This window comes from Labeo rohita, chromosome 17 (assembly GCF_022985175.1).
Source record: "Labeo rohita strain BAU-BD-2019 chromosome 17, IGBB_LRoh.1.0, whole genome shotgun sequence".
NCBI classification, from domain to species: Eukaryota; Metazoa; Chordata; class Actinopteri; order Cypriniformes; family Cyprinidae; genus Labeo; species Labeo rohita.
The window spans coordinates 19,305,888-19,329,638 of record NC_066885.1 but is presented as its reverse complement, the minus strand read 5'-3'; the positions used below and the strand labels follow the sequence as shown (position 1 = coordinate 19,329,638).

The window sequence follows — 23,751 nt, the reverse complement described above, 5'->3', positions numbered from 1 at the left end:
TACTTTTTTTTTCTTAGAATTGCGACTTTATATGTTATATGTTATTAAGTCAGAACTGAGATATAAACTCACAATTCTGAGAACATATCAGTGTTTTTTCCCCCTCAAAATTAGACTTATATATATACATGTATGTATGTATATAAACAGCTACTTGTAGTCGCGAAAAAAAGTCAGAATGTGAAGTATAAACTTGAAATTGTGAGAAGAAAGTCAGAATTGCGAGATATAAATTTGCAATTGCAAGAAAAAAGTCAAAATTGCAAGAAAAAAAAGTCAGAATTTTGAGATATAAACTTGCAATTGCAGAAAAAAGTCAGAATTGGTAGAAAAAAAAATCAGAATAGCGAGAAAAAGTCAGAATTGTGAGAAAAATATCAGAATTGCGAGATATAAACTTAAAATTGCGAGAAAAAAGTCAGAATTGCGAGATATAAACTTGCAATTGCAAGAAAAAAGTCAGAATTGCGAGATATAAACTTGAAATTGCGAGAAAAAAGTCAGGATTGCGAGATATAAATTTGCAATTGCAAGAAAAAAGTCAGAATTGCGAGGGGAAAAATGTCAGAATTACGAGATATAAACTTGCAATTGCACAAAAAAGTTAGAATTGCGAGAAAAATGTCAGAATTGCAAAATAAACTTGCAACTGAAAAAAGTCAGAATTGCGAGAAAAAAAGTCAGAACTGTGTGAAAAATGTCAGAATTGTAAGATATAAACTTGAAATTGTGAGAAAAAAAGTCAGAATTGCAAGATATAATCTTCTAATTGCAAGGAAAAAGTCAGAATTGCGAGAAAAAAAATCAGAATTTCGAGATATAAACTTGCAATTGTGAGTTTTTCTTGCAATTGTGAGTCTATATCACACAATTCTGAGAAAAAAAGTTGCAATAACCTTTTATATTTCTTTATTCATTGATGGAAATGGCTTCCATACGTTACAAAGGTGTAGAACATGAGGGTGAGTAAATAATGACAAAATTTGTATTTTCCCTTTAGGCTTGGGAGTTTAGAAAATCTTTTCAAGCACTGTAAAGCATGAAGGTTCCTGTACACGTCACTTAATATTCTGTTTAATTGAAATTAACTTCAAAACTTCTTACTGTTTTATACTGGAGATACTGGCACAAGCCATCAAGTATGAGAGAGGGATGGAGTGCATGGGGATGCTGGCATGTGTTTTGGTATATGCATGTGTGGATGTGTAATTATGAAAATGACCCGAGCTGTCCAGGCGTGGAGATCCATGAAGGATTTCTTGATGTTAGTGCTGCCATGACGGCTGTTGTTGTAACCACTCAGAGAAAATGACTGGGCAGGAAACTTAAGTGATTTCCTCCAATTCACTACAGACCCTTCAGAGGTTCGCCTCGCACATCGCTGATATTCCTTAACCGCATCACCCCAACGAATAAATCCATAAATATAATTTCATATTTGCTTGCGATATGCAGCGGCTGACTCCGTCCTCTTTGGCAAATGAGCTGATTTGCACACTGCCTGCTCTACATTTTAATCCAGAGAATCAGGCTGTTCCAATCAGACAGTGTCCTTGTGCTGTCAGTCTCAATGCTGTGCTGACAGAGAGAGAGCTGCGTCTCTCTAGATCATGGGATCATGGAGATCGACCAGACTCATCGGTCCTTTGGTTCAGATAATTTAAAGACAAAATTAAATGCAATATTAAGATACAATGATGAACGTGGATAGATGTAGGACTGTCAAAAGATTAATTGCGATTAATCGCATCCAAAATAGTGTTTGCATAATATATGTGTATGTACTGTGCATATGTATTATGTATGTGTGTATAAACAGAAGCTTAAAGTATATATATATATATATATATATATATATGTATATATACGTGTGTGTGTGTAAATATAAATCTTTTATATATATAAATATCACATATTCTTAATAACATATACTAATAACATTCTTCTTAAATATATATGTATATATATATATGTGTGTGTGTGTGTGTGTGTATATATATAGATAGATAGACAGATAGATATAGATGGATATAGATATAGATATATATTACATTATATATTATATATATTTGTTGTTATATTGTTGTTGTTGTTGTTGTTATTATAAATGATAAATCCTTAAATCTAGAATTCACTTGTATTTATTAATAATTAATAATATTAATAATAAAAATAATGTATATCGTAATAAATCCATCAATATAATTTCAATGATTAATATTCCATCATGGTTATTAATAACAGTAATTTATATTATATATTTTTATATATTTATAGTTATATTTTTATTTTTAAATTATTTAAATATTTTTATATTTACTATAAACTACAATATTTACTAAACTACATCCAGTGTGTGTGTGTGTGTGTGTGTGTTTTATGCACCATTAGTGGCAACAAATTTACAAAAATTATATTATATTATATTATATTATATTATTGTTGTTATTATGAATGATAAGTCATTAAATCTATACTAAATTGTATTCAATAATAATAATAATAATAACAACAACAATAATTTTTCATTTTGGAATATTTGTTATTTATGGGTTTTATTGATTATTGTTGATAAATAATAATCATATTATCATTTATATATTTATAGATTTTAATTAATAGATTTTTTATATTTTATACCATTTTATGTTTTAATTTTTGGAATTTTAGTTAAATATGTTAAATTATTTTAGTTTACTTATTTAATATAAATTATCTTCTTTCTTCAGGGCCTGGATCTGTTGACCCACCTGTACTCTCTGACATCCTACCCAGAAGTGCTTCTGTCTCCTGGTCTCCTCCGTCCCAGCCCAACGGCATCGTCACCCATTATAACATCTACCAAAACCACCAGTTAGGTGCCAGTGTGTTGGGAAACAGCACCAGCCATACTCTTTCTCAGCTTACACCCTATCAGCAGTACACCATACAGGTGGAAGCCTGCACAGCAGTCGGCTGCACTCTTTCCTCCAACTCCCACGCCATACGCACCCCTCCAGCCCCTCCAGAAGACGTCCCAGCCCCACAGCTTTACTCAGACACCCCCACATCAGTGCTCTTGTCCTGGGCCCCACCACGTCATGCCAACGGTGAACTTGACGGCTATACCATTGAGAGGAGAGTCTCTGGCACACAACAGATTTCTACTTTGGCCTCTTTGCAGTCCAACCAGACTCTTACTTACCTAGACAACTCAGCTACACTCAGCCCCTGGACTACTTACGAGTACCGTGTTGTGGCACACACAAAACTGGGTGGATCCAATAGCAGTGAGTGGGAGAAAGTGACCACTAGACCTTCAAGACCTGCAGGACTGCAGCCACCTCATGTGCTGGTTTTGGGACCAGAGTCAGTACAGGTACATGGAAAGTCAGTTTCTTAAGTCATGTTACCTAAAGGGATATTTCACCCAAAAATGAAAATTACCCCATGATTTACTCACCCTCAAGCTATCCTAGGTGTGTATGACTTTCTTCTTTCAGACAAATACAATCGGAGTTACATTATTTAGTTGCATTATTTTTAATAAAGGCCTTCTGAAGTGAATCAAACCGTTTGTGTAAGAAAAATGTCCATATTTACAACTTTATAAACCGTAAGCTCTAGCTTCCACTTATTGTCATACACGTGTGTACGAGAGAGTGGAGTTTCAGTGAATGTATCTCCTCATGGCTTATATCGAAATCCTCCAACGTTTTACTTTATAAATTCTCGTTTTCTCTATGCTTACTTTTCTTTTTAAGAGCACCTGTGCTCCTAACTTAAAAAATTCAGGAACACAGTCAAAATTTTAGGAGCACCTTCTGATTAGCCAAAAAATTAGTGATATTTGACTCCTTAAAGTGAATTAAAGGGGAATTTTGTTTTCACCTTTTAATGACATTTTTCTAACTTTATTAAAAGTATGTCCTCTTATGTCAAATTTTAAAAATATATATATATTATAAATATATATTATATTATAAGCTTTTTAAAATTTCAAATAGAGAATAAGCAATAAGAATAAATTACCAATTAAATGAAATCAGTATTAATGAAATTCATTTGTACTACAGAGTGGGCACAGAAAAACACAAAAGTGGCTTGTAGGTGTATTTTCATATGTTTAATGAGGCTCAGAGGTGGCATGCGTGCAATCAAATTCATAAATTCATTTTAAGATTATTATTTGAATTTTTAAATTTCATATTTTAACATTTTGAGTATAGAAATATTAAATTATTTAAGTAACTGAAAAGATACTTAAAAATGAAACTAAAACTGCCAGTAGGTGGCGGCAAGTCACTGATTTAATTATTGAATCATTCATTCATTTGATTCGTTCGAACAGCTGATTCATTCAGGAATAAAGCAAGTGACTGTCTTTATGAATGGGTAATTGATTCATTGACTCACTAGATTAGTTTAAAAACGCATGTTCATTCATAAACTAAACACCGATGTGTTGGAATGTAGATGTGCAGTAGTTTCAAACTCTTTTTGACAACAAAATAGAGCAAAATCAGGCAATAGTGTTATAGTCCAACAATGTAAGTCACTTAATATTAACTTCTTGTTTATTTAACTGTTTGTTATAAATCAATATCTCATTTACAAACTCCCTTAAAAATCACTAAAAGCTGTCACTCATCTTAGTTCATCGCAATCTCACAAAGTTCCATTATAATCAACGAAGCTCTCTACACTGCACAATCAATCTCTTTCCTCTGCGCTTCCGCGTTTTGTCACCACGTTCATGTACAACAGTTAGCGGAAGCTGGAGATTACAGTTCATAAAGTTGTAAATATTGATATTTTTCTTATAAAAAGACATCGCTTCATTTGAGAAAGCCTTTATTAACCTCCTGGAGCTGTGTGGAGTACTTTTTATGATGGGTTGATACACTTTATTGGACTTCAAAATCTCAACACCCATTCACTGCCATTATAAAGCTTGGAAGAGCAAGGACATTCTTTAATATAACTCGATTGTATTCGTCTAAAAGAAGAAAGTCATATACACCTAGGATGGCTCGAGGGTGAGTAAATCGTGAGGTAATTTTAATTTTTGGGTGAACTACCCCTTTAAATGAACTTGTTTGGGTGTCTCTCAATCCTGTCCCACCCTCCTGTCAGCAGGCTGTACTGCCTTATGCCGCCTTTTCACCAATGAGGTGCAAATGAGGTCTTTGCTGTGATTGTTAGTGAGAATCTACTGTATTTCTTCCCATTAATGCCACACCCAGAGCATCCATCATTATTCCAGTGACACCCTCATGCTCTGAGAACATTGATACGCATGGTTTCCAGGTCATCCAGAGGTGATTATTAAGGAACAGCCAATTAAGACTGTCAGAGTATTGTGGGAACCCCTCATGAATGTGCCCTTGGTCATCTAGCTAACGCTTTAAAGATTGTACTTCTGCAAGATACATAAAGCACGGCAAACCTTATTAACGCTTTGACAAAGTAAATTTCAAGGCAAACTGCGTAGACATCCCTGTTATTCAACAGACACGATACTAAAGAGGGCTAGGTAGCTTGCAGTCTTTTGGCTGGTTTACAAGTTGGATTTAAGGGGCGTTAATGTAACCAAACAAGCTTTGCAGCTTAGATCCTGCAGTGTGTAAATACACCCGTGCACCCCCTCTCTTTCTCTCTTTGTTATTTGTTGTGTGCTAGTGCCAAGAAACACGGACAGAAATGCTTACCACTTCAAACAAAGGCGGCATTTGCATAAACTTGCTTGAATTATTCATTTTCCCCTAACCCCAGGTTTAGTGTATTGTAATACCATTATTATTTCATTAATTTGTTAACTGCTGCATTTGTATGTAACTGGATGAGAACTCTTCTACATGTAAAAGCCAAAAAACAACTGTTCGCATTAGCATACGTTATTTTAAATTCCTGTTGAGATGCTAGCAGTCTCCACGGTGCTCACGGCAACTCTTTGTTAGCAAGTGTTGATGATTTCATTTCAGTGAGCTGCCATGCTGTCTACTACTGTTCCTACATAGGCAGCTGCCTTCTAAGGCCGCATACTGACCATCATGGAGATGATTTGGAACGCTCTAGTCTAGTACATTGCAGTGCACAGTGGAGTTAGCATGCTGCTAAGTTAACAGACGTAATACTCCTCGAAACAAATAGGATAAAATTAGTTAATTTTAATAACACAATACTTTTTTTATTAATACTTTTACTGATACTTTGTTATATAATTTAAATGTAATGAATATTATGAATGCTGTAGGTAGGGGTGGCCGATATGACCAAAATCTTATATCACGATGTGAGTAATTTCATGTAACAGTATTGATTACAATATAGTTATATTATGCATTTTTATAAGGTCTTTATGATATCAAAATCTTTGATGCTATAGAAATTTCATAATTCTTGTCACCAGTGTCAATATCACAAAAAACTAATACTAGCCTAAATAATAAAAAAAAGAACTCAAGCTCACTAAAGACAAGTACACAGTCAGCGATTAAATAAGAATAAGAAACTATTTACAAGCAGTAGGACAAAAAACTACAGTAGAACAAATAAATAAGAAACACTACATGTCAAAAGTTTACATACACCTTGCAGAATCTGCAAAATGTTAATTATTTGACCAAAATAATTGGCTTCTGAAGTGCAGTACTAAATGAAAAAAAAAAAGATATTTAGGCCAAATAACAAAAATGTACGCATCTTCATTCTGTTCAAAAGTTTTCACCCCCCGGCTCTTAATGCATTGTGTTTCCTTCTGGAGCATCAGTGAGCCTTTGAACTTTCTGTAATAGTTGCATATGAGTCCCTCAGTTGTCCTCAGTGTGAAAAGATGGATCTCAAAATCATGCAGTCATTGTTACAAAGGGTTCAAATATCCAAAAATGCTGGAAAACCAAAGGATTTGTGCGACCTGAAAAATGTTTCTGAAGAACAGTGGGCAGTTTAACTGTTTAGGACAAATAAGGGACTCATGAACAACTATCACTAAACAAAATAACACAGCTCTGGATCATTCAGGTAACAACACAGTATTAAGAATCAAGGGGATATAAACTTTTTAAACCACACTGCCTAAAAACGTATGTAAGCAATACATTTTCAGGACTGCATGGCACAACAACATCATTTAAACATGTAATCGTGATGGAAATGGTCAAAAATCTCAACTGGCTGACAAATTTCTACCAATGCATAGCTGTAGGTTATCTTAAAATTAGGTTGGATTAAAAATGCTTTCTAAAACAGCCTTAACTCCTGCTTAACCTTTTAATATCCATTATTCTAACTTTTCTATCATAACTAATCCTAAGTCTAACATTTATCCAATCTACCGTTTCATCTCCTTTCCCCAGGCATGCACAATATGTTTAATGTGTCTGCCACATGCTGACGCCTCCCTTGCTCCAGAGACAGTATGTACTGTAGCAGCAACAAGCAGCGTTTCCTATGCAATTCCATTAGGATTTCATTATGATCTCCAGGGGCTGAGGCCTCTTTTAAATGTAATGAAAGGAATATTCTGTCTTGGGTCAAAGTCAGGGTGCCTTCGCTTCATCACATGACGTCGGTTCCACAAACTCATCGATCTAAAAGCCTGCGATGATGTGTTGCGATATTGCGCTGGACTCTGGCCCTTCTCTGGAGCCTTGGACACGCTTGTGAAACCATTTTAGTTTATAACTACATGACCACAAGAACACTTTTTGACTCTGATGTCAAATTCTCCAGGTTCAAAAGTATCCTGTGTTTTACTATAGGTTACATGGAGCGCTCCACTCATACCCAATGGAGAAGTTGAGCGGTACGAGATCCGCTTGCCTGATCCACGCATCTCGCACACTAATACCTCCGTGCTCAACCGTACTGTTACCAACCTGCTGCCCTACACAAACTACAGCATCACCGTCCTCGCCTGCTCAGGAGGTGGAGGTCATGTCGGAGGCTGCACTGAGAGCCCTCCAATGCTGGTTACTACATTACCCACAATCCCAGAAGGTCTGCCATCTCTGTTGGTAGTAGCAATCAGCGAATCCTTTCTGGCTATTTCATGGCAACGTCCATCGAGGCCAAATGGGCCCAACATAAGGTAACCAATTAATGTTCTGTCCATATATCTTAGTTTCCTGACACACATTTAAGTAGTGTTACCAATTGGATGTATTTATTTATTTATTTATTTGAAGTGTATGCATATGGCTTTAAAATGTTAGATAAAACTGATGTTTACATTCTTTAAAGTAAAATGTGTTTATTTATTTAGTTAGTTGTAGTACTAGTATTACTACATTTAAATTATATAGACATAGTTGTACAATGTCACACAGCATATGAGTACTAAACTTAGTTCTCTTTAATGTGTTATTGCGCTTAAATTGTCAAATACACAGTTTATGTTAAAATCACATGAAACACAATGTTAGCGCAGTGGGTGGAAATTTGCAGATTAAGGGGTGGTATTATTATAATTAGATCCCCTTTCTACATCACTACATCATTTTCTAGGTTGGTAGATGCACCGGGTACCCGATTATAGCACTTAAACATGGAAAAAGTCAGATTTTCATGATATGTCACTTCTAACATAACTTCAGATGTTCATTTATGTTTATTTCATGCTGTAGCTAGTATTAAAGCAGAGAAGATAATCAGTTCATGTGCACTTCGCTCTGCCGCTTCTCTTTAACTGAGGTGCTACAGCGATCTGTCACTCCACATTGAACAGCAGCAAAACGGTATTTATTGTTTGAATGCTGTAATAAAATGGACAGAATTTGAAATCTGAGATGTCTCACATTAAAGGGAACCCGGGTATTAAGACTTGTATGGCTTAATATAATGCAAATGATGTCTCTTACTGAAATATATAGCAGAGAATCCATAAAAGACTTAAGTTATTTAAGAAAAACACATTGTTTTATACATATTTTGGACTATGGGGGCGCCATTATTTAAATGTCCTGAAATGGTGAGTTACTGGCGCTACCTGTTGCTATTTTTATTACAACATGACACGGAAAATAAAATACTGATACGATGCCACATTGTGCGACTTTTGGTTGTAATTTTCAGTCAAAGGGCAAAAGTATAAGCGATGTAAGTCTTCGTTACTTTCTTAGCGATAAGAAGAGGAGAAAAGCATGGGAAGATGCCTGTGGACGAATAAAACTTCCGAAAGACGTTCGTCTTTGTTCTTTCCACTTTAGCCCTTATGCATTTGAGGCTTTTAGTAGACCACAGCTACTGAAAGAGCTTACAAACGGCAGAGACAAGAAAACCTAGATGCCATCCTGACAGGATGTAAATATGCCGCCGCTTGTTGACGCTGCAGCCACCGAAGGAGTTTCTCAGCCCAAATTTCACTCAATATCCGGGAGCATTTAGACTTCTTGTGAGAAAAAATCGATGGTATGCCATTTGGTTTAATTCTAAACCAACTTCCCTTGCCACCTGTAAGCTCTTTCTGTAGTTGTGGTCATTGTATCAGTATTTTATTTTGTGATGAGTTGTGATGCAGTAAATATAGCAACACGAAGCACCAGTAGCTCACCGAATGCAAGCATTTCATTTTAGAATGGTGCCTCCTGCAATCCTAATCTAATCATGACAAACTATATATCACTGGGAAGGTCTAAGACTCCTAAATAGATATTTTATCACTCTTTTGTGTTACAAATTATGTAAGAAAAATAACAGATTAATTTATGACAAGAGTGCACCTCACAAATCTACATCATAACAGGAGTTCTGACCTTTGTCACAGAAAGACTTTCTTTGTTGCCTTTTTCCCTATCACGCAATAGAAACCTTAAGAAATTATATATCAACTAAAAACTTAAAATCTCAAAATTCTTCCTTTGAAAACCATTTTAAAATCGGACATTGCAATACCATGGAAATTGTACATCAAAATCATATTACAAAATGTTTTCGTTCATGAATTTTAAAAATGAGATGAGAATCAATGAGAATCAATTAAAATCCAGAAATCAATGTTTTTTTTTACCCAGCCCTTTTATTATATTTGATGCATATAGATATGATTGTAAAATGGGTGTTAAAATGGATGTTTACATTCTTCAAAGTAAAATCAATTGTAACCCAAATTGTGAGTTGTTCATATGGTAAAGGAATTTCTCAAATCGCTTGGGAATAATCCATAACTCGCATTTTATATGAGAACAGCAAGTGTCTCCCTAGGTTGTGAAGAGTGAGGGACAATGTAAGAGTTCTTGTTCTTTCTCACTGTATATTTTAGTCTGTTTTTGAGCTGATTAGGTGGTAAATAAAGGTCTGTTCACGGCGGATGATTAAAATTCATGACTACTTTTCCCGCTGCTGCTCTGTTTGTTTAACTAGGCTTATAAAGCGCACATTAAGCTGAGCTCTCCTGATTACAGGCAAAATTAGCATTACTGTTGAGGGAGAAAGAAGGAGAGAGAGAAAAGACAAAAGCACAAACCCAGCGAAACAGCGGTGCGGGTGAAATGGCAGGAGGATTGTGGGAGTGGAGCGAGCTCTGATTATCTGGCTGTTTCCGCTGCCCTCAGATTTGAGCTGTTGAGACGGAAAACCCAGCAGCCCCTGGCCTCCCGTCCCCCTGAAGATTTGAATCTCTGGTACAATGTTTACGCAGGAACCAAATTGTTTCATGAAGATAAAGGCCTTAGCAGGTGAGATTACTGAAATTAGCTTTAATGCAAACTTTGCTTGTGTGTACAAAACTGTTTTTGTGCACCGATGCCATCTTTTTAATGCTGTTCAAAGATACTTTGAGCAAATATTCCATAGAATTAAATTGTTTTCGCTAATCTTTCTCTGGCACTCCTTGTGTGTACGCTGAAAGACTCCCACATAAAAACCCCAAATGTTTCCATGTATCACAGGTTCTGTCATTTAGATTCATGTCTGACTTCATTTAAATGTTTTCAGTCCTTGTAAAGATTAACTTTGAGCTTGACTTTATGCAGAATGTTTAAATACTCGACTTTTGTAAATATTATACAGCCTCACAGCCTTAATATTGATAATATATATAGATAGATAAACTGATACATAAATAGAAAGCTTGATAGATCGTAAAAAATCATACTGACCCCACACTTTTCACTGAATATGTTTATAATAAATGCATTCATTTAAGTGTTGTTCCTAGTTATTAAATATATATTTAGATTATTTTTTACATTTATATGAATACATTAAATGTATTTTAGAAAATAAAATATAAAATCAGTTTTTATGCATTTAAATTATTTCATGTGCATTTTGTGCATTATAAAGGAAAGATTATATGATTGTGGCTTCAGAAAATGTTCTTGTGCATTATGTTTTTAAATGTGTTACAGGTACACATGGTACGAATACAAACTTCTGGTTCACAATGATGTTGGCTACGCTTCGGCGGAGGTTGCCACCGGGGTCACACTGGCTGGTCAACCCCTCACCCCCACCAACATATCTGTCCAAGTTCTCAATCATACAGCAGTCCTGGTCAACTGGTCCACCCCTAGTAAGACTCTAGAATCTCTATCTTAAACTTATTCTGGCCCTTGACCGAAAATACATTTCAGGAAAGTATCTGTGTTTAGAGAACTTGTTTTTGAGATTGACCTTTAGTGTGTCCTGGCTCACTCTATATTTTATGTTTTCAGCTGTGCAAGATTTGCAGGGAAGTGTAGAGGACTACATCCTTGTGGTTTTATCCACCCAGCACCGGCAGACTCTTACACTTGACCCCGCTGCGACATCTGTGGTCATCTCTGACCTGCAGCCCAGCACAGAGTACAAGCTCTCCTTGACTGTATCCAACGGCGCTCACAGCATTACCAGTCCTGAGATCAATTGCACTACTACAGATGGAGGTGAGTATATGCCACGTGGATGTTTGATACAAACATCTATTTTGACTGTCAAGCCACAGGGACCCAGATTTGTTGTTAAATGTTTATTGTTAAATTTTCCAGGTTTGATTAAAACTTAAACAAAGCATTTAATGTATGTATTGTTAGATGCATGTATTGGATGTACCATTTATAATGTTCTTGTTTGTCTCTTAAAGGTTTAGTTCCCCCAAAAAGTAAAATTCTGTCATTAATTACTTACCCTCATTTCATTCCAAACCCGTAAGGCCTTCGTTCATCTTCAGAATACACATTTCAACTCACTAATGTAGATACGTTGATTATTTTACCAAAATAAGAGGGTTCATACAAAATGCATGTTATTGTTTGTTTAGTACTGACCTGAATAAGGTATTTCACGAGAGAAACAGCTATTACAGAAGGTTCAGATGCTCACTGATGCTCCAGAAGGGAAAATTATGCATTAAAAGCTGGGGGGTGAAAACTTTTAAACAGAATGGAGATGTGTACATTTTTCTTAGTTTGCCTAAATATCATATTTTTTCATTTAGTACTGACCTTCAGAGGCTACAGAAGATAGTTACATGTTTCCCAGAAGACAAAATAAGTTCAGTTTACCCTTATCTTCAAATTCAAAAAGTTTTCACCCACTGGTGAAACATGTTCCTTATGGAGCATCCGTGAGAGTTTAAACCTTCTGTGATTGTTGCACATTAGTCCCTCAGTTGTCCTCAGTGTGAAAAGGTGGATCTCAAAATCATACAGTCATTGTTAGAAAGGGTTCAAATACACAAAATACTGGAAAACCAAAGAATTTGTGGGACCTGAAGGAGTTTTCTGTATAACAGCAGGCAGTTTAACTGTTCAGGATAAACAAGGGACTATCACTAAACAAAAAAAGAAAACACAGCTGTGGATCATTCAAGTAACAACACAGTCTTAAGAATCAAGGGGATGTAAACTTTTGAACGGGGACATTTTTATAAATTCAACTATTATTTTCTCTTGTGGACTATATGTAAACATCTTTTATGTAAAATATCTTATTCAGGTCAGTACTAAATAAACAATAACATGCATTTTGTATGATCCCTCTTATTTTGGTAAAATAATTAACATTTTGCAGATTCTGAAAGGGGGATATAAACTTTTGACCACAACTGTAACTACTATATTTGCCACATCCTAGAACAAAAAGACCAGGTGGACTTTTTTAAATTTATATGTAGGATATTGTTTTCTTCAACTACGCAAGTAATGTAAAAGTTTGCAAAGCATCTTAGATGATATTTAAAAACCAAATGGTTTCAGCTGAAATATGGAGTTTACTAGACCACTACATTTCTGTATGGTTAACTGGATGAATTTTGGATTGAAGATATTGGCTAATTATGGTTTTCCTGTCAACACTTCAAATATTCCTGTGATTTCTGTCAGCCTGCCTCTCTCATATCACTCCAGCAGCCCCTGCTCACAGAGATAAAAAACGGATGAGGAGAAGAACTGATTGATTGAATATTTTCGCTCTGTACTCTAAAGGCAAACCTCACAAGCTGCAGAAAAATTTGCCTTTACCAAAATTTTGATATCTTGACCTCTGTGCTATGATCAATAGTCATTAAGCTGTCCTCTCACACAGTTAATGTACTGATGCACTGATAGTACAGGAAACAGATGAAAGCTCAGCAAACCTCTTATATACGCATACACACACACACTTTAGTGCCTTTTGCACTAAAAACTAAACACCTGGCTTTCCATAACATGCTTCAACTTCTCTCGCTCCCACCTATCAGTATAATTAAAAACATTAGATATCATTTGCTTCTAAATAAAGGTTACAGGTCATTTACCAAAGAGCTAGTAGTGGTACCTTCATTATTTTACAGCCTAAAGGGCAGCTTATTAAAAGCAGTTGAACTTAAAGATCGTACTATGCTGCATGATAGTGTATATGTTAAGAGCCTGCTAATTAAAAACGAGAATGGAGATGAGGTTGCCCATGTGAAGTCTTGCATTAATAATACAGCAGCAGAAATTATATGGAAAGAAACGCTTCAGGAGAGCACTGATATTGGTCACTTACAAGTATGTCTCATTGCTCTTTTGGGCAGTGATGGGGAGTAACAAGCAGCCACTAAGCATTTTTTAATAACTTGAGTACTTCAGCTAAACAACCTAGTTTTTTCAAGTGCTAAGCTACTCTTCCAACTTTTTCTATTTAGCTGCTTAATATCCGAGTCAATAATCTAAAGTGCTCTCAGCTCTCCTATATGTGTTCTGTCTTATACAGTATGGGACCCTGGACCACAAAACCAGGCGTAAGTAGCACAGGTGTATTTGTAGCAATAGCCAACAATACATTGTAGGAGTCAAAATTATTGATTTTTCTTTTATGCCAAAAATCATTAGGATATTTAGTAAAGATCATGTTCCATAAAGATATTTTGTAAATTTCCTACCGTGACTATATCAAGACTTATTTTTTGATCAGCAATATGCATTGCTTAAGATTTTTAAAGGCAATTTTATCAATATTTTGATTTTTTGCACCCTCAGATTCCAGATTTTCAAGTAGTTGAATCTCAGCCAAATATTGTCCTATCCTAACAAACCATACATCAATGGAAACTTATTTATTCAACTTCCAAATTTATTCAACTTTCTCAATTTCAAAAATTGACCCTTATGACTGGTTTTGTGGTCCAGGGTCACATATCGCCATGTTGGGAAGTTGGTTAGCTTGGACAGTTCCTGAAAATGAACCATTTGACAAGTGATTCACTGATTCATTTGAGTCCCTGTGCCTGAGACCCTTGATTTTACAGTCTTCGTATAATAGTGGTGTTCATTGCATTATGATTTATGATCATGATTATGATTTAGTGGAAATTTATCTGTTCAAACTTTATCTCTTTGTTAAGTTATTTTTAATGGTGGATAATTACTGCTCTGCTCTTTAAGAAAAATCATACGAGAGAACATTTTATGTAGTTTAGGAGCTTCGATGTAGTTAGTCCACCAAACTACTTTTAAAAAGAATATTTTGTTTGTTGTTTGACTGTTTTAAAATACAAGTAACACTTTTTATTTATTTATTCATTCATTCATCGTCTGATAAAAACATTTAATTGATTAGTGATTAATTTGAATAATCTTTGCATCATAATAATGAAAATTAATACTTTTTTCAAAGTGAACCTGCTAGCTGGTTCACTAAGAACAATGTTAGGGTCTGTTCACAATGAACCCTTTAGTTTAGCAGTATTTATCTATTTATTTATTTTGTTTATATATAAACTAGACAGACATTTGTGACTCTGGACCACAAAACCAGTCATAAAGGTGAATTTTTTGAAACTGAGATTTAAACATCATCACAAAGCTGAATAAATAAGCTTTCTGTTGATGTTTGGTTAAAATAGGACAATACTTGGCCGAGATACAACTATTTGAATATCTGGAATCTGAGGATGCAAAAAAACAAAATATTGAGAAAATCACATTTAAAGTTGTCCAAATGAAGTTCTTAGCAATGCATATTACTAATCAGAATTTAAGTTTTGATATTTTTACAGTAGGGAATTTACAAAATATTTTAATGGAACATGATCTTTACTTAATATCCTAATGATTTTTGGCATAAAAGAAAAACCAATAATTTTGACCCATTCAATGTATTTTTGGCTATTGTTACAAATATTCCTGTGCTACTTAAGACTATTTTTGTGGTCCAGGGTCGCATTTGTCCATTGCACTCACATCTTTTGCCTTTTGCAGCATCTTAACTTTTAAAGGATTAGCTCGCGTCCAGAATAAAATTTCCTTATAATTTACTCTCCCCCAAGTCATCCAAGATGTTCATGTCTTTCTTTCTTCAGCTGAAAAGAAATTAGGGTTTTTGAGGAAAACATTCCAGGAATTTTCTCCATATAGTGGACTTCATTGGGGATCAGTGAGGGTCCAAACTGCAGTTTCAGTGCAGCTGCAAAAGGCTCCACACGATCCCAGCCGAGGAATAAGGGTCTTATGTAGCAAAACGATTTGTCATTTTCTAAAAAAAATTACAACTTCTACTTTTTAACCACAAATGCTCATCTTGCACTATCTCATCGTTTCGCTAGATGAGTCCCTTATTCCTCGGCTGGGATCGTGAAGAGCCCTTTGAAGCTGCGTTGAAACTACAATTTGGACCTTAAACCCACTGATCCCCATTGAAGTCCACTATATGGAGAATATTTGGAATATTTTCCTCAAAAACCTTAATTTCTTTTCTGCTGAAGAAAGAAAGACATAAGTATCGTGGATGACATGGGGGTGAGTAAACTATCAGGAAAGTTCTGTTCTGGAAGTAAACTAATCCTTTAAAAGAAATACAACTTTTTTTAAGTCCTTGCATTTCGCATTTTTGGACACAAAATGCGTGGCCTGTATGAAACATTATTTTGAGTGATATGCCACCCATTAATGCATGACCAAAGGTGTTTCGGTGGCTGTTAGTTGTTGCCGATATCAAAACATTTATCTGTCCCTCATAAACCTTCAGTAAGATCTACTGCAAAGGTATAAGCGCTTTAACTTTACTAGAAGATATCTTAGATGGGGTCTCTTCACTTGTTGACCTTTGTGTTAGCAGGATATCTCCTGAAGAGAGACTTTTTGAGGATTTGAGTAGGAAGAACAGCAGTTATATTCTTTAGAGAGAGTGTAAGTGTCAGGACCCCTGCTCTGTATCGAATTCATTCCCCAGCCCGTCATGTCAGCCAATGGCTTGTTCAAAGCCGCTGCTGAGATATTTGATCTCTCAGCTGTCATTAGCACTACACTCATGTCTTTCAGCTCTCTTTCACAAACTAACTTCACTCGCCTCAGAAAAAAAGCTTTATCAATCACTCCCTTTTTACATTCTTTCAGAAGAGCCTTACAAAGTTGTCACAATAGCTGTTTACTAGAGTCACATCAAGCTGAAAAATAGGCTCTCTGGTCTTCTTTTGTAAGTCAGTGTGATTTGTCATGGGAAAGGAAGAGCTTGCAAAAAACAGAGGGGGGAAAAAAAGAAAAAGAAGGCGAAAATGGTGCAAGCTGTAGAAAGAATCCCCCAGACTGGCCCAGTTAACCCCCTCTGCCCCTGGTGCAGCACTCCAATCCCTGCGCGCTTCTCTAGGACTGATTCAATTTGCCCACAAACCATCTGCGGGAACCCCCAAAAGCAAAAGGGAAAGTGAAAGAGTCACACTCAGCTTTTTCTCATTCTGCCAATCCTCCCTGATGTATTGCTGTCAGCATTCCCTGATGTACATATAAAATTACATTATTTATACACATGAGTGCACTCATGAACACACATCACACGGACACGTGTACTGCTGCATTTTTATAGGTTATTATTTGAATTGAGGGACAAATATATATGTTTATAATTATATAAATGTATATTATTTTTTAGTTAAAATATATAATATCTAAGATGTTATGTTTAGTTGATGGATAATGATTTCTGATTTCCGGTTTCTTGAGCTAGGATAGGAAAAAGTATTTTAACATCAAAAAAATTACACAGATCAGCTTTAAGAAAATGCCTCAGTCTTTTTTTGTTTATCCCTTTCTCTTCATCTTTTTCATGTTCTTTTTCTAAGGCTGAAATAAAAATGCTGCCCAAAGCCTTTTCAGAGACTATTAAGGGTAGAATATGCTGTGTGTTTATGCTAGCGCTGGCATGATCTTGGTCTGGGAAAAAAAAAAAGAATGAAAAACTGCTTTTCCTTCAGGTCTTTTTTCTGTAGATGTTGTTGGTCGTTGTATTACTCTTTCTGGAGACTACTGCAGACTTGAGGACCTCAAGGCTTCCCTGATCGAGTCTCCTCTTGGGCAGAGGTTAAAGAGACAAATCTTAAGGATTGAGCTCTTCAGAAGCTCTCGGGTTATGTCAATATGGCCGTATGTTTTCGTCTGGGCTCCAGTCTGCTGAGCTCTTCTGGGTGATTTAGTGTGGCTTTCTCTCTGTGTTGCAGAACCCGAAGGGGTCTTTCCTCCAGAGGTGGTGGTGCTAAATAGCACAGCAGTGAGGGTTCTATGGACGGCTCCTCTTGTTCCAAATGGTGCCGTTACACAGTACTCCGTCTACCTGGATGGCCGTCTTTATGAGTCCACTAGCAATGGAACTGGATCACTGGAAGTGGGAGGACTTTTGCCGTTCACTGTACACAGTATTCAGGTCTGGCCTGCTACCTAAATGCACAAATACATTGTTTTATTTAGCAAATATTAAGTCTGAGACCACATTTTGTCATTAAAGGAGAAGTTCACTTGCAGAACAAACATTTACAGATAATGTACTCACCCTGTTGTCATCCAATATATTCATGTCTTTCTTTGTTCAGTTGTAAAGAAATTATGTATTTTGAGGAAAACATTTCAGGATTTGTCTCCATAATGTGGACTTCAATGGTGCCCCCGAGTTTGAGCTTTTAAAATGCAGTTTAAGGCCCCGATCAGACAGAACACATTTTTGCGGTGAGAGGCCTCTTTTTTGAATTGTTTTCTATTGGCAGTGAGTGTTAAGCATGCTGTTTATGCACCCTGTGTGCCTCACGTTTTTGCAGGAACGCTCTGAGCACCTGAAGCTGAAAAAAAAGCAACTCTGAGCAGAAAAGCGCCCAACATCATCACGTTTTTTTCCATTGTCCAATCGAATTAATGGAGGTGGGCCTTACGTTGTGGTGACGAAAGTCTGCCTGAACTTTTTTTGGTTCAAGACAGTTAGGGTATGTCGAAAAACTCTCATATGTCGAAAATCTCATTTTCTCCTTCAACTTCAAAATCGTCCTGCATTTTTTTGTAAAGGGTGTTTGATCTTCTTTGCATGTTCACTTTGCAAACATTGGGTCGGTACTTCTGCAGCGATGTAGGATGATTTTGAAATTGAAGGAGAAAATGAAATGGGAGTTTTTCTATAAACCCTAACTGATCGTTTCACTAGATAAGACCCTTCTTCCTCGGCTGGAATCAGTTAGAGTCCTTCGAAGCTGCATTTAAACTGCATTTTGGAAGTTCAAACTTGGGGGCACCATTGAAGTCCACAATATTGAGAAAAATCCTGAAATGTTTTCCTCAAAATACATAATTTCCTTACGACTGAAGGAAGAAAGACATGAACATCTTGGATGATAAGGGGGTGGGTACATTATCTGTAAATTTTTGTTCTGGAAGTGAACCTCTTTAATTACTCACCCTCATGCCGTTCCAAACCAGTAAGATCTTCGTTTATCTTTGGAACACAAATTAAGATATTTTTGATGAAATTCAAGAGCTTTCTGACCCTGCACAGACAGCAACGCACCGAAACGTTCAAGGCCCAGAAAGATAGTAAGAACATCGCCCAGTTTATATGTTTATATATGTTTATAAGTGTCAGGGGATGTCAAAACTTCTCCAGGGCCCCAGAGGGCTAAAACAGTCCATGTGACACCAGTGGTTCAGCCGTTATTTGAAGCTATGAAAATACTTTTTTGTGTGCAAAGAAAAGAAAAATAACGACTTTAGTTAACAATTTCTTCAGATTTTAACAAAAATATCTTAATTTTGTATTCCGAAGATGAATGAAGGTCTTACAGGTTTGGAACGTCATGAGATAATGACAGAATTTAAATTTTTGGTTGAACTAACCCTTTAACCTTCGCAGTGGGTCTGCTGTTGTCTGTGTTTAGGTGGAGGTGTGTACCGTGTACGCATGTGTGAAGAGTAACAGCACTCAGGTGACCACGGTGGAGGACACACCTGCCGAAATCACCAAACCTCAGATTCAGGTGCTCAGCTCTAGGTGAGTCAGTCATGCAGACACAGACAATGGTGTAGCAGTGAGTATACTGATGTTTTGTGTCTATGTTGTGGATAATCAGTTGATTAAAATGTTCATTATCAGTGCTTGTGCTGGGCAGTATGGCAAAAAATTAAAATCTAGATTTTTTTAGTTAGTTTTAGTCAACTTGAAAATGTAACATCAACTTGATTAAGTAACTTTTTCTTTATTAACCCTCTAGTTAAAAAATTATATTCCGAGTGCACCACACATGAATTCGTAAACATGATGTAAATGTCAGACAGATCACTTGTTAAATATCTTTGCAGAAAAGATATGAACTACAACTACATCTTGTACAAACTTGTCTTATACATACTGTATGTTAAGAAATAATACGAGAAAAATGCTTAAAAAAATCTCAAAAATCAAGATAGTTCAAATTTAAAATGACTGAAGGTATAACACCAGTACTAACTACTTCAGGGATACCTAGTCCTGTTACTGCAGATCTACGGCTGAATTTACACTCCAAGTCTTAATACACAGATACAATCTTTTGACCATATCAGATTTTTTGTCCCGCCTGTTTACATTCACTTTAGACTGGTATCCGATATCTGTGTTTTAAATAATTCCTGCCCAGAAAGATTGTTATTGATGACTTTATCGGCTTTGATCGATGGCCAGATATTGGATATGAATCTGATTAAAATCCACATCCAAAAACGGATCTCTTGTGAATTTTTGTGTTTACACATATGCAACAAAAAAGCCCATAAAACATAAAAAACATGAGTGTTTTACATGCTACACAGCTATTTGAGCCATTTCTCCTGTATTTCCCCTATCTATGGATTTGCGGTTTGTGAACATTTTGAGATGACGTACATCTTCAGCAGCTTGAAATCAGTTGTAGCCAGTGTTGACCCAGTACACTGTACACAATATAAGACAACCTTACACAGTGTAAGCACTGTTTTTGAAGGCAGTGTGCCATAATAAGCCATAATTCACACATTTCCTGCCATGTTGTCTCCCACCCTCGTGTCATATCACCAGTGTGCTGTACTCACTCCCAATAGAATACTAACTACTGATCGATTGGCCCGACATGGCTGGCCGTGGCCTACACATGCCCCAAACAGTTCATTTATTTGCCACGCTAGATTTGCTCGAGTGGAATTTAATCAATAGCTAATTCATTAATTCTGTCTCTGGTGCTATGTGGGGGCTGGGCACAGGAATCGGCGGCTGGCTTAAGCTTTGATTGAAATATGACAAGTGCTGCAACCGATGGCTTACCCGCTGCTGCCGCCCAATATGAATTCCAGTTATTTCTCTCCATGAGGGATTAACGGTGGACAGCAATGACACCCTTTGTAATATAATACTAATGCATTTGTTATAGCAAAGCTGCTACCCCATCCCCCTCCCGTCCAGAAGGAAAGTAATCATGAATAATATTTTGTGTTGTAAAGGCGCACAGTAATCTCCAAACGATTCTCTGTCTGTACTTTAAAAGAGGAAGCCTTGTCGCATTTCATGAATTCCTAATCAGATACTAAGGTCTGTCAGCTTTAAGTCGTCAGAGGCCTTCACTATCAATTAGCTTCCTCATCAGGGAGGGGGCAGAGGAGAGGAGAGAGACCCACGCAAACCGTAATTATGTCATTCTCCACGTCTTACGTATGTGACAAGAGATTTGCACAACACAAAAGAGATGGGCAAAAAGCAAAGGAAGCCCAATCACAGAGCGGTATGGATATTATCATGTGTGGAGAGGAGATGAAAAAGATGATGAAAACAAAAGCACATTTCCATAAGGTTATGGCTACAGTTAAGAAAGAAATAAGGCTCTTTTAATGGCTTTTTTTGTTTTTCCTTCCTGTTTGCTCTCTGCAATGTTCCTTTAAGCAGAAAACCACCAGATGCAAATGTTTTTTGGTTTGTTTTGTGTTTGTGTTTGTTTGTTTGTTTGTTTGTTTTTTAGGTAGGTTTTTATCTATTTTTCCTGTTGCCTTCGATAGCAAGCTGCACCACAAAATGTGATTTTTGCTTTGTTTTTTGCTTTGTTCTGTTTGGTTTTTGTCTTGTCCTTGTTTTTTCTTCCCTGTATACTCTTCCTGTTACTTTAGATAGCAAGCTGTGTTTTTTTTGTTTTGTTTTATTTTGTTTTGTTTTGTTTGATTTCATTTGGGTTCTGTCTTGAGCTTGTTTTTCTTCCCTGTCTACTCTTCCTGTTGCTTTAGATATCAAGTTGCACCACAAAATGTTTTTTTTTTTTGCTTTGTTGTTTGTTTTGTTTTGTTCTGGTTTGGTTTTTGTCTTGTCCTTGTTTTTTTCCCCCGTCTATACTTTCTGTTCCTTTAGATTGCTCTTTTTTTGTTGTTTTGTTTTGTTTTGTTTTGTTTTTGTCTTATTTTTCTTCCCTTTTTTCATTCTTTTCTGTTGCTTTAGATATCAAGTTGCACCACAAAACGTTATTTATTTTTTTGTTTTGTTTTGTTGTTTGTTTTGTTTTGTTCTGGTTTGGTTTTTGTCTTTTTGGCTTTGTTTAGCTGCACCACTAAATGTGATTTTTGTTTTTTGTTTTGTTTTTGTTTGGTTTCTGTCTTGTCCTTGTTTTTCTTCCCTGTCTACTCTTCCTGTTACTTTAGATAGCAAGCTGTGTTTTTAGTTTTGTTTAGTTTTGTTTTGTTTGATTTCATTTGGGTTCTGTCTTGACCTTGTTTTTCTTCCCTGTCTACTCTTCCTGTTGCTTTAGATATCAAGTTGCACCACAAAATGTTTTTTTTTTTTTTTTTTTTTTTTGCTTTGTTGTTTGTTTTGTTTTGTTCTGGTTTGGTTTTTGTCTTGTCCTTGTTTTTCTTCCCCGTCTATACTTTCTGTTCCTTTAGATTGCTCTTTTTTTTGTTGTTTTGTTTTGTTTTATTTTTGTCTTATTTTTCTTCCCTGTCTACTCTTCCTGTTGCTTTAGATATCAAGTTGCACCACAAAATGTTATTTTTGTTTTTTTGTTTTTTTGCTTTGTTGTTTGTTTTGTTTTGTTCTGGTTTGTTTTTTGTTTTTCCTTGTTTTTCTTTCCCATCTATACTTCCTGTTCCTTTAGATTGTTTTTTTTGTTTTGTTTTGTTTTGTTTTGTTTTGTTTTTGTCTTGTTTTTCTTCCCTGTCTACTCTTCCTTTTCCTTTAAACTGCAAGCTGCAGCAACAAATGTGGTTTTGTTGTTTTTTTTTTTTATTTTGTTTTGTTTAGCTGCACCACTAAATGTGATTTTTGTTTTTTGTCTTGTTTTTGTTTGGTTTCTGTCTTGTCCTTGTTTTTCTTCCCTGCCTACTCTTCCTTTTGCTTTAGATAGCAAGCTGCACCACAAAATCATTTTTGTTTTGTTTTGGTTTTTGTCTTGTCCTTGTTTTTCTTTCCTGTCTACTCTTCCTGTTACTTTAGATAGCAAACTGCACAACCAAATGTGTTTTAGTTTTTTGTTTTGCTTTGCTTTGCTTTGCTTTGTTTTGTTTTGTTATTGTTTGGTTTCTGTCTTGTCCGTGTCTTTCTTCCCTGTCTATTCTTCCTTTTGCTTTAGATAGCATGCTGCACAACCAAATGTGTTTTGTTTGGTTTGGGTTCTGTCTTGCCCTTGTTTTTCTTCCCTGTCTACTCTTCAGATGGCAAGCTACATAACCAAATGTGTTTTGTTTTGTTTTGTTTTTTTTTTGTTTTCTTTTGTTTTTTTTTTGTCTTGTCGCACCAATCAGCCTGCACCATCTAGACTCTCATGACAGAGCTTTGTATTTCCTCATTAATTAACTAATTCTAGTAATACAGTGTGCTATTTAAAATGAGTCATAATCAAACTTACCATAAAATTCAATAAATGTTGCTATTACTACTAAATATTACAGAATGTTTTAACGGCGTACAGTATAATTATTGTAATACAACTTAGATGTAATATTGTAATGGCATAATGCAGGTCTCAATATTTTATCCAATATCTCAAAGTAAGCAGTAGTGAACAAAAAATGTTCTTTTCTGTAGAAAGCCAGCTCTCCTGCATGATGAGTGGAGAGGAAAATCAATACAAGAAGTACATCGGAAAAAGAA

General features: G+C 35.9%; 1 protein-coding gene across 1 annotated transcript in view; it reads left to right on the top strand.

The window, feature by feature from the left end:
- ush2a (Usher syndrome 2A (autosomal recessive, mild)) overlaps positions 1-23,751 on the top strand; it is a 269,523-nt gene that overhangs the window by 163,323 nt on the left and 82,449 nt on the right. The window contains exons 41-47 of the mRNA XM_051132845.1: positions 2,730-3,358; positions 7,743-8,071; positions 10,533-10,655; positions 11,331-11,494; positions 11,637-11,846; positions 17,858-18,060; positions 19,553-19,665. Of these exons, the coding sequence (XP_050988802.1) occupies positions 2,730-3,358; positions 7,743-8,071; positions 10,533-10,655; positions 11,331-11,494; positions 11,637-11,846; positions 17,858-18,060; positions 19,553-19,665 (1,771 nt within the window). The remainder of the gene's footprint in view (positions 1-2,729; positions 3,359-7,742; positions 8,072-10,532; positions 10,656-11,330; positions 11,495-11,636; positions 11,847-17,857; positions 18,061-19,552; positions 19,666-23,751) is intronic.